This window comes from Budorcas taxicolor, chromosome 14 (assembly GCF_023091745.1).
Source record: "Budorcas taxicolor isolate Tak-1 chromosome 14, Takin1.1, whole genome shotgun sequence".
In the NCBI taxonomy this organism is placed as follows: domain Eukaryota; kingdom Metazoa; phylum Chordata; class Mammalia; order Artiodactyla; family Bovidae; genus Budorcas; species Budorcas taxicolor.
In genome coordinates, this window is record NC_068923.1 from 74434076 (window position 1) to 74446414 (window position 12339).

The 12339-nt window shown below is 48.3% G+C and overlaps 1 protein-coding gene across 1 annotated transcript in view; it reads right to left on the minus strand.

The window, feature by feature from the left end:
* BAALC (BAALC binder of MAP3K1 and KLF4) overlaps window positions 1-10922 on the minus strand; it is an 89100-nt gene extending 78178 nt beyond the window's left edge. The window contains exon 1 of the mRNA XM_052651973.1: window positions 10763-10922. Within this exon, the coding sequence (XP_052507933.1) occupies window positions 10763-10922 (160 nt within the window). The remainder of the gene's footprint in view (window positions 1-10762) is intronic.
* Window positions 10923-12339: the final 1417 nt, after the last annotated feature.

Below are 12339 nucleotides of genomic sequence, written 5' to 3' on the forward strand. Positions count from 1 at the left end.
TACTCTTGCAGTCCAGGGGACTCTCAAGAGTCTTCTCCAACACCACAGTTCGAAAGCATTCAGCCTTCTTTATGGTCCAACTCTCACATCCATACATGACTACTGGAAAAACCATAGCTTTGACTAGACAGACCTTTGTAATGCCTTTGCTTTTTAATATGCTGTCTATGTTTGCCATGCCTTTTCTTCCAAGGATCAAGTGTCTTAATTTCATGGCTGCAGTCACTGTCCACAGTGATTTTGGAGCCCAAGAAAATAAAGTCTGTCACTGTTCTGCTTGGCAGGCAGATTCTTTACTACTGAGCCACTGGGGAAGCTGCATAATAAGACACCTAATACCTTAATGACCTAATGTTATCAGGGACACCTTACTAGTCTTTCAAAACTGCCTTCCAGGTGAGAAAAGCACTTAATCCCATTTATTTGCTCATTCCACAAACATTGTTTCAGGGCTTACTGTATGTGCTGAGCTTGCCAGAGGTGTGTTTGAGGGCGAGGACCAGTAACCGCAAATCTTGTTCTTTTCTTCCTTCCACTCTGCCTTTGGGATGAAAGACATTGGCTCCTAAACCTGACTCAGCCTCAGAATCACAGGAGTGAGCATTGGTACATGGCCATGCTCACTAATTTATGTATCTTTTCCTTTGGCGGCTCCAGTGCTAAAAACAGCAAAGTTGAGTGGCTGCAACAGAGATCAGTGGCCCACTTAGCCTAAAATGTTTACCATCTGACTCTTCACCGAAAAGTTTTCCCGGCCTTTGATCTAGAATCTCCCTTCTCTCTGAGAGGTCCAAGCATCACTCAGGAGCTTATTAGAAACGCAGGATCTTGTTCCCACCACTGACAGAGGGAATGCCACTCAGTGCGGACCTAAAGAAGCTATTAAACGTGCAGGAGTTCTGGCCCCACCCGCCTACCGTATCTGAAGCCCCAGGGTTGGGGTGCAGGCTTTAGTTTAGGATCCCCAAGAGAACCTTGGGCAAGGTTCCTCACCTCCCTGACTTCCCCAATCTGTAAAATGGGGTAACAGCACTAGGTACCGAATACACAAGGCCTGGCACGTCCTCTGCACACAGTTTACCAGAAGCCACGCTCACAGGCAGGGGTTGTGACTGTGAGTGTTGGCACTCACATCATTTATCTCCCAGCAAGCAAATGTGAGCCTGACTGCTTCGATGACTGTCCTTGAAAAGTGATTCTTGGACGTAATAATCTATTGTGGCCTTGTGGTCAAACACGGCTGTTGTTTATGGAGATGTTTAAGCGTGGATGGTCCCTCCTATGATCGGCACCAACCCATCGCCACTTCCCTTGTAACTGCCGCTGCACCCTGTTGTTATGACGACCGGTTTCACAAACAGCCCTGCTATTTTCTACAAATCCTTTCGGTTTCCCCATGCCCTAAAGTCCAGCGGCCCTAGAGACAATAGCGGAGTGATTTTTTTTTTTTTAACTTTCACAAGAAACACTGTCAATTCTTTAAACAAGCCAATTGGCTGTCTGCTGCTCCCCTAGCAGAAGCCCCCAGCCCGGGCCTTAGAGTCACCCTGCACAGTGAACCTGCACAAATGTTCCCACTCATTGGCAATGGGTGCCACAGAGGACCTGAGGGCACATCAGCTTCCGGCTGGCATCAGCTTTACAAGAAAATGAAGCAGCAAAGAAAGAAGTGGCCACCACATGTCTGTGTACACAGCACAGAGTCTGATGTCAAGAGACCGTTTCAAAAGATTTCAATTTGAGTTATTGCTGCATTATTTCTAAGATTAGCTCAATATTGGCACACGTAACTTTTTCAGCAAATATTCACCTTTATGAATTCATTTGACACGCGGGAATGCTGAAAACAATTATTATTAGAATGTGTTATTATTGCAGCAAACTCTTAATGCCAGTCATTATGTTATCTGGGTTTCTGGCAGACCTGCCTCCCCCTCACTTCCTCTTCTTCCCCTTGGCTCCTGCTAATCCTCTCTCCTCTCTGACACAGTCTTAGGATTAAAGGTACAGCACCTGCTTGCAGTCTACCTAGTCTCTGCTCTCCCCTTTTTCCTCTTGGCACAAGGACCCACTACTTTTAAGGTGTCATGAACCCAGCTAAAAGTTTTGACTTCCTAGACTCTAGAAGCCTGTGACAGCCATATAGCATGCTTCTGGCCAATGAGAAGTGTATGCAAATTTACTGGGTCCTGAGATATCTACTGTTTTACAATTTAAAAAAAAAACCAACTTAGGTGGAATGCTTCTTTCTACATTTTCCCCTTCTTCCTATCTAAAATAAGATGTCATAGTAACTTGCAACTATGAGGATGAAATCCACACACCAAGGATGGCAAAATAATAAGCTCAAAGAGCCCAGGTCCTGGATAGCAGCCTTAAGTGGTGGTGTGGCTCCTGACCTCCAGACTTTCTGTTAAGTGGGAAAGATAATGGAACCTCCTGCGATGGCCTCACCTATTGTTACATCAAGAAGCAACCCCATCAGTGCACTGAGAATCCAAACAGGCAGATGTAAGGAGAGAGAATGGCTAAAGACGTCTAAAAATGCTGACGTGGCAAGAAGGATGCACAGCAGGTGACTGGAGGGAAAGATGAAAGAATTCACAGCAAGTCTTCGATGTTTTTAGCATTCAGAGGGCAAGAAACAATAATGTCGGGAGTGTCACATACAGACTAAAACAGCATATTAATAAGGAATCAATAGAACTGCCAAGAACTGGTAAGAACACTGAGGTTCCAGGCATGAACCACTATTGGATGCAATCACCAACACTCACCACTTTCCACAGCAACTCTGGGCAACTCAGAAACAGAGGAGGGGTGACCCTGGGTTTGAAGTTGGCACAGTCAGCTCAGGGCAAGACTGAGGAGGTAAAGGGATCCTGGGTGCCAGGAGAGGCAGCACTGAAACACAATGTGCGTCCTTCACACTTGTGAGCACAGTAATTCTGCAGCGACTCCCACCCTACAGTGTGGAAACCGAAACCCAGAGAAGCTAAGAAAATTGCTCAAGTCACACACTTAGGAAATGTCTGTTGTTAAAGTCTAATTCCTTAACCACCAAACTATACTATCTGCAAGCAAAATAACAAGGAGGAGGATGATGAAGAGAGAGGTTAGGACACGGTTACATGAGAAGGAGGCTGTAAACAGAGAGACAGATCTGGCGAGGTGGTGCGGTGTGTGTGGCTGTCTCAGGCTGCTGCAGTGACTGAGAAGAGAAGGGCAAGAACTTTGGGACTGGATTTCCAGGCTGAAGGGCATCTGGTTAGGAGCAGCTGCCTCAGCCTTGCCCAACTGGCTGTTAACATGCCTAGAAGACAGAAAAAAACCAAGACTCACAACAATCCCTAAAGTGAAGACTAACAGACAACCGAATCCAGAATCTAGGAGAAATGGGCACTATTTGTAGAGCAGATGGACTAGATTAAGAAAAATCTATTGCTTCCTGGCTTTGCTTCATAACACAAAAGCCACACGGCAAGATGTAGGCAGACAGTATCTATCCCATCTGACACAGAGACCCAGAGCTGGAGCGTATGGGGTTGAAGCAACCCCAACATGGGGCAGCCAACTTGCATGATTTTGTGGGCATTTGAGACTCAGACAGAGAGCTGGTCCACACACACATCATGTTTCTACATCCACAAAGCAACCACAAATCCCAGAAAACAGCTGGGCAGAATGTAAAACAGCATCCTCAACCTGAGCGAATTGTAGGGAGGCGGAAGGGAGGTGGAAGGGATGTGAAGGGGTTTACACACAATGGATTCACACTACTCATTAGCCTAGTATGTAATTTGTTGTCGTTGTTGAGTCTCTTTTGTGATCCCATGGACAGAGGAGCCTGGCAGGCTCCAGTCCATGGGGATTCTCCAAGCAAGAATACTGGACTGGGTTGCCATTTCCTTCTCCAGGGGACCTTTTTGACCCAGGGATTGAACGTGCATCTCCTGCATTGGCAGGTGGATTCTTTTACCAGTGAACCACTGCAGTATGTAATTAACCTGAATTCAACTACATTGCTTAGAAGAAAAAAAAAAAAAGGAAGAAAAATCCCTTCACCCATGCATGGTCTTCACCGCCTGCTCTTCCCGTATACCACCTAGACTTCGGTTGTCACCATCTGTAACTAAGGGGCTTCCTAGGTGGTGCTAGTGGCAAAGAACCTGCCTGTCAATGCACGAGAACTAAGACACGATCCAATCCCTGGGTCAGGAAGATTCCCTGGAGGAGGAAATGGCAACCCACTCCAGTACTCTTGCTTGGAAAACCCATGAACAGGGAAGCCTGGGCAGGCTCCAGTCCATGGGGTGCCAAAGAGTTGGACACGACTAAAGTGACTTAACACACCATCTGTAACTAAATATTTTTTTGAACACAAGGAGGAAAAAGTTTTTTTTCCCCCTTGGCCTTTGGGCTTCCAAGCAACTCGAAGGCTCTTTTACATATCCCCCAACCAAACTTTAAACATAATCCCTACAGAAGCTGCAACACACACCACATACGCCTAGATTCAGGACCTTAAGGATGAAACCTAAATGGAGGCGTGTTTCCTTCTGTGTGCTTCTCTGCACTTTTTAAATTCTCTGAAGGAATATACACTGCTTTTGAAACCAGGAAAAAAGATTATTCTGCCCAAAGACTGCTCCATCTGTAACAAGCCCAGCAGGTGAGTGGGATGCAGGTGATTCTCTGGGCAGCTCCAGCAGCCCTGCCCAGGGGCACTCAGCACCAGCAGGGGTGGCATCTGTGCCACAGGGCTGCGGGCATCACTTCAAGGACTCGCGTTCTCGCCTTGAGAATGCTGGCAGGAGGCTCCCACTCCAAGTGGTTCGTATTTTCAAATAAGCCAAAGGCAGATGGGGTGGAGGAGGGCCCTAAATTTGTGCTCAGTAGTTAGCACTGCCCTGGATTTAGAAACAAGAGATCTGGATTCGAACCTGGGTGCTTCTATTTCCTGGATAGGTGACCCCACTCAATCTCTTTTATTATTTCTATTGTTATATTTTTTTACTTTTCTTCATAATTGATTCACAATGTTGTGTTTAAACCATTCAGTCTCTTAAGCTCACTAAGCCTCAGTTTTTCCTCATCTAGTAAATGTTGATAGCAATGATGTATGAGGTTCAGAGTTATGAATACTAATGTCTCTTATTCATGTCTGACTCTTTGGGACCCCATAGACTGTAGCCCAGCAGGCTCCTCTGTCCATGGGATTCTCCAGGCAAGAACACTGGAATGGGTTGCCATCTCCTTTCCCAGTGAATACTAATATCCCCAAAGAAAAATGCTCACTTATAGTAGATGCTCAGTAAACGCTATTTGAATATAAATGACAAGGAAAGAGATGCAATCTCAGAAGGAAGTGTGAAGTAGTGACCACAGAAATCCTCTTGCTAGTTCCAAATGTTCAGTGTCTGGGCTCACAAGAACATTTCTATCAGTATTCTGTGGCTGTAACAAAGTACCACAAACTGGGGGGCTTAACAGAAATGTCTTGTCACAGTTCTGGAGGCTAGAAGTCTGAGACCAAGGTGTTGGCGGGGTTAATTTCTTCTGTGGGCTGTGACAGAGACTCTGCTTCATGCCCCTCCTGCAACTTCTGCTGGTTGGCTGGCCATCTTTGGCCTTCCTTGCTTTCAGTGTCTGCCTTCGTCTTCACATGGCATTCTCTCTGGGCGTTTGTCTGTGTGCTCACATTTCCCTTTGCATAAGGACACCAGTCACATTGGATTATAGCCTACTGTAATGACCTCATTTTAACGTGATTACTTCTGTAAGAACTCTATCTCCTGAAAAGGTTACATTTTGGAAGAGAACATAGGCAAAACATTCTCTGACACAAACCCATAAATTGTACCAATGTTTTCTTAGCTCAGTCTCCCAAGGCAATAGAAAAAAATAAAAATAAACGGGACCTAATCAAACTTATAAGCTTTCGCAGAGCAAAGGAAATCAAAACCAAAACAGAAAGACAACCTATGGACTGGGAGAAGATATTTGCAAGTGATGCAACCAACAAGTACTTAATTTGCAAAATATATAAACAGCTCATTAAATGCAATAATAAAAAACCAAACAACCCAATCAAAAAATGGGCATAAAAAGATATTTCTCCAAAGAAGACATTCAGATGGCTTGACAGGCACATGAAAAATGATCAACATCACTAATTATTAGACAAATGCAAATCAAAACCACAATGAGGTACCACCTCACACCAGTCAGAGGAGCCCTGATCAAAAAGCCTACAGATGACAAATGCTGCAGAGAGTGTGGAGAAAAATGAGGCTTCTTACACTGTTGGTGGGAATGTGAGTTGGTATAGCCATTATGAAGAACAGTATGTGTCGTGGTCTTTTACAGACCGGGACCTGGTGGACCAGAGTCGACGAAAAGAAAGAGAAAAAAAGAGAGAGAGCAGTATCTCTGGGGTTACGTAGAAAACCAATAAACCCCACACACAGGACTTGTATTGCTCACGAAGGCACAGGGCGTCCTCTCAAGGAGGTCTTGAAAGCTGGGTGAGAAAGTGAGCTCGGCAGGTTTTCACGCTCCGACGAGAATGAAGACAGAAAGGCCGCGGGGGACCCAAGTTTCTAGTGGAGCTCCCAGGCTAATCCAAAAGATGGAGGTGGGAACAAGCCAGTGTGACCGCTGCTCTCACCAGGCTGGACAAAGCGCCTGGAGAGCCTGGGGCAGGACGGGCGGCCACCTGGGAGACCAGGGTCATGAGAGGTGAGATTCCCAGATGTTGATGAAAGGCCCGGGTTTGTTGCCACCTGTTTCTTGAAGTCATTTTTGCAAAACCACCCTTAAAACAAACAGGCTTGTGTTTGGCAGAGGGAGTGTAGAGAGGTGGGGAGGTTTTCTTACTATGCAACCCACCAGGTGGACGAGAACCTGAAAAGGAAGAGCGGGTAGAACTCTTGAGGAAAGGAAACATCAACTCTGCGGACTACAGGAAGAACGCAATGGACACAGAAACATTTTAGGAGATGTATTCATTCAAGAGAGATCGCTTGAGGTCCTACTGTGGCCAGGCCCAGTGTTAGGAGCAGGACTACAATGGCCAGTGGGAAGACCCCTTCCCTGTCATTTCCAAGAGTACAGGCCTTAAATCAATAATTATTTGACTGTCTTGTAATAACCTAAATGGAAAAGAATCTGAAAAAGGATATACACACACACACACACACACATATATGTATTATATATTAGGTTGGCCAAAAAGTTCATTTGGGCTTTTTTGTACCATATTACGAAAAACTTGAACAAACTTTTTGACCAACCAAACATATATATATATATATATATATATATATATAATCACTTTGCTGTACATTTAAAACTAATACAACACTGTAATTTAACTATACTCCAATTCTAAAAACTGTTTGAAAATATTACCAAGTGGTAACAGGTCTATAGGTCGAGCTGGTGGAGAGGGAGGCTTATCCACCACGCAGTCAGAGGTCAGTTCTCCACAGGTACCCTCACTCAGGGAGGAGATCGGGGGTCATCGGCTGGGTGCAGCCTGCAGGGGCAGTCCTGTTTCTGCAGGGAGGTCTCCTGCAGGGCTCTGTGCACACGGGCCCTTCCCCAGGCAGAATGAATGACTCAGTTCTCTGCACTCCCCTAGCTCCCTCCCTTCCTGCTGTTCTAGACCGCCCTTGGAGGAGTCTGCTGCTGATGCTACTGCTAAGTCACTTTAGTTGCGTCCGACTCTGTGTGACCCCATAGACAGCAGCCCACCAGGCTCCCCCCGTCCCTGGGATTCTCCGGGCAAGAACACTGGGGCGGGGTGCCATTTCCTTCTCCAATGCATGAAAGTGAAAAGTGAAAGTGAAGTTGCTCAGTCGTGTCCGACTCTTAGCTACCTCATGGACTGCAGCCTACCAGGCTCCTCTGTCCATGGGAGTTTCCAGACAACAGTACTGGAGTGGGGTGCCATTGAGGAGTCTAGGTTAAACTTATTCAGGGAAGCAAACATCAGCAGCAAGAGATGTAAGGCAGAGAAAGCGGGAGGAAACTTACGAAGACTGGACAGGAGGAGAGCAGGTTTAGATGAAGCGCCTACTCATTCAGAGGATCCCAGTGGGCGGCTCCACAGCGTGCTATGAGTCCACTCCCTGCACTCAGAACTCCTGAGGCTGGGGTGGCCAGAATAAAAAGTGGTTTCAATGGGATACTAAAAGAGAGTGACCAGGGGCCCAGAAAGAAAGGACTCTTGAGGACTGAGGGAGCTAGGGGCAAGAAGTGTGAAGGGACTGGGAGGCTGTGCAGTCTGCCTTGAACAGAGACCCCCGCCAGCTCCAGAATTCTAGCCATGAAGCCATTAGTGGCGATTTTGTTGTTGTTTAGTCACTCAGTTGTGTCCAACTCTTTGCAACCCCATGGACTGTAGTCTGTCAGGCTCCTCTGTCCATGGGATTTCCCAGTCAAGAATACCAGAGTGGGTTGCCATTACCTTCTCCAGGGGAATCTTCCCAACCCAGGAATTGAACTTGTCTTTCCTGAGCTATCAGGGAAGCCCAGTGATGTTTTTACAATCTGAATTATCCTAAATCCTGGTTTTCCTTTTGTCCCCCCATCAGAAAAGAGTTGATGGGAACAGGAAAATGTGGTGTCTGGCTTCTTACCACAACACAATCACTGTGGACCCATGCAGTGCCCCCCAGAAGCCTGGAATTTAATTAACAGGTGGCACATGGGCAGAGGGTGGATAAGACTCTGGGAGTAGGAGGGAAGAAAAAAATAAAGAACACTGGCTAATCGCCCAGGGTGACTGTAGCCCAGGGAATGCTTGGTTCCATGCTGACCTTCAGAAATGTTTCCTCTTCTCTGAGGCTGATGGAAATTTCTAGGGAATTGAAATGATCCTGCCCATCTAAAAGTCTTGCCAATTTTAGGGCACTGTTCTGAGACAGCAGTTGAGCCATTCCTGTGAATGACTCAGGTCTTCAGGACCACCTGCCTGTCAGGGCTGTCCCACGTATGGCAGGGTACCACGAATGAGCCTGATTGCCCCAGATACCACCTGTTGCAGATCTCATGATGCATGACGGGACATGACTCAGAATGGCAGAGTAATAAATGAATAAGCATTGGAAACAAATTAATATGGACATATTTAGCCATCCCATAATAACTCTCCCACACTTGTACACGTGTACAGACACACATATACTTCCTGTCACCAAGGCAACCATTCCCTGAAGCTGTATTTTGTTCTTTTCCACATTAGATATTTTTAACCTTACTTCCTAGGAGTGTAGCTCTGGTCTTTGGAGTCTCTGCTGAGGAAGTACCTCAGTACACCTCCTTGGGACATGCTGTTACATCTAACATTTTCCAGGTCAGTTTTGAAGGCTCATGTCTTATCCTCCTTCTGACATGGAATTCAGCCAACACACCATTTGAAAATGCACTGAAAGCATCAGCAACACAAAATGACCATTATGACTGCTACTGTGAGTCAGAGGAATTAGAGACAAAGGTAGCGTTTGCCTTGCAGTTTTCCCTGACAATTCTCGCTTTAAAAAAAGGGGGGCGGGGCGGGAATCACAAAGTTCATGTGAAAAAGGAGCCAGCTGGGTTCCAAAAGATGGAGACAGAGTCTCGGGATTAAAAGGGACAGCTCTTATTTTGGAGGCAGGAATTTAGGACTAAGGATGGTTTAAGAGCAGTTGACATTTCTTTCCTCCTCCTTATAACATATGTTACTCTTCCAATTAACCTCATTTTCTATTTTAGATTTCAATATTTCAAAATGCCAGCAACACAAAGGGGTCAGTCAGGAAACAGTTAAAAGATTCTTATACAAATATTGATATGGCTTTTGACAACATCCATGTAATAAGCAGGGAAGTTTTTTCCTTTTAACATCACCAACGCGTTCATGATTAAAGGTCAGTCTGTGGCAACAGTTAATCTAATTTCATCTCTACGCTACAATCATTACTCTCTGCTTAAAAAAAAAAAAATCTTATTTGTCACCGGTCCAAAAAGTTCTCTGCATATCCTTCTGTCAGATTTCTGCCAGAGGGGGAATGGTAGGAGTATTTAATTTACAGTAGTAATCCACTCTCATGCCCTGCCTGTTATTAAGCGTCGGGGCACGGTGGAGTGGAGAGGGAAGTCTTCACTAGGAAACAACTGCTTGTGAAGTAGCTTAAGTGCAGAACTGGTGATGGTGCGGCCGGCATTTATTATGCCCTGAACTAGGGCTCTGGTTTTCAAAAACCCGAGACAGGAGAAAAGGTAGGAGCCACGAGGAAGACTGCACCCAGGTAATCTGGGTCAGTCTATACATCAACGGAGAGAGGGGCAAGAGGCCAGTGGATGGAGAGCCTCGGATGGGTGCACAGTGGCCAAAACCCGGCGGCGGCGCATCCCGAGGGCTGGAGGCGTGGGTGGGCTGAGGGGAAGGCGTGCGGGCCGGGCGCGCTGTCCTCCCGCCCCATCCGACCCTGCCAATGAGCGGGCACCGGCGCGGGCCCGGAGGTGCGGGGTTCCCCCGAGGCTCGGGGACTAACTCAGCTTCCCTGAGGGTCTCTGGGTGGCCCACCCCCTCCCTGGGCCTGGGCGGGTCAGTCACAAGGCAGGTCCCGTCTGTCTGTCTGTCTGCCTGTCTCCCGCCTCCCCCTCCCACCACCACCACCGCCGCCGCCGCCGCCGTTCCGCACCGAACGCTGCGGGGGTCTGGGCTGGCCCTGGCGCCCCGCTGCCCCCGCCGCCCGCGGCCGGGCGCACTCACCCGCGTGCAGGCCGCCCGCCTCGGGGCCGCTGTCCGGGGCGGCGGTGCTGGGCGGCGCGTCCGAGTCGGTGTAGGTGAGCCAGGTGGACTCCGTCTCCCGAGTCCAGCTCTCGTAGTAGCGGGGCTCGATGGCATCCGCCCGGCTCCCGCCGCAGCCCATCGTCCCTCCCGCACTGCGGGCGCGCCGGGCGGCCGCTGGGTTTTTGGTTCCGGCGGCGGCTCAGCCCTGGCGGCGCAGCCCCGGCCCGCGAGGAGGCGGCAGCGGCGGCGGCGGCGGCGGCGGCGGCATCGGGTCCCCGCGCCAGCCCGCCCGCCCGCGCCGCAGCCAGGCGCCCGCCGCCCCCTCCGCCGCGCCCACTCCCCGCGCCCCTCCTCTCCTCCTCCAAGGCCCTCCCCTTCCCCACCTCTCGGCCCCCCGCCGCCCCTCGCCCTCGCCGCGCTCCTTACCCATCCCCGATTCAAACTCTCCCCCGCATCCTCCCTGGGGGCGCCCAGCCGACCGGGGGACTCAGGAGCGACGGCCTGGGAATGGGAGTGGGGCGAGGGGTGGATGTCCCTCCAGGGGTTCAGCCCCTCCAGCTGGGGTTATGGCTCCCAGGCTCTTGCGCATCCATCCATTCCCCCTTCTTTATTCCTTCATGCCTTCTTCCTCTCTCCTTCCCTCCCTCCCTCCCTTCCGCATTTGTTCCACTCAAACATCCCGGGGAACCTTGCAAGGGACTCTCAAGCTTTCTGGCCACCTGTTTCTAAAGCAATGGAGCTGACGACCCAGAACCAGGAAAAGAAACTATTGCTGTTAAGAATGAAGGAAGAATCAGAGCCCCTGCCTCTCCTACTTGGTTTGGGAAGCAGGGAGTAGGGCCTTATAATTTCTGAGAGAGTTGGACTGGAGTCTGTGTCGCTAACACCCTTTCCAGTTCTGCGACTTTGAACTTTGGTCTCAAGAAAGCAGAAGAGCATCAGGAACCTCAGGGAACTCGGAGCAGTCCCTCTGGATCCTCTGTTAAGGCTTGGCTGGCTTCCCTCCAAATCCACTGGTGGCCTTGATATTCCCAGGGTTCCACCCCACCTGTCAGCCTTTCATTCCGTGGTGCACGCTCAACTTTGTGTGCTTGATGGGAGCACTCCTCGAGCTCAGACTTGGGTAAACCAAAGAATTCCCTTGTCCCAAAGGAACCAGAACACACTGGGAAAAGAAGGAAACTGCCTTAAGGAGACAGCTAAGAAAGAAGGGTTGAAAGAATAAATCCTCAATGACTAGGCTCTGGCAGAACTTCACAGTGTTGAATAAATATTGTTTTCATTCTTCCAAAAGTATACATATATTATTTTTTTAGTCGAAATATATCTGATGTACAGTAGGAGGTTAGTTTCAGGTGTACTACATAGTATTGGACATTGGCATCCATTATGAAATGATCACCATGGTAAGTCTAGTAACCATTCTGTCCCCATACAAAGTTATTAAATTATTATTGACCATATTCCTTGTGTTGTATATTACATCCTTGTGGCTCATTTATTATATCACTGAAGGTTTGTACCTCTTAATCCCTTTCATCTATCTCACCCACCTT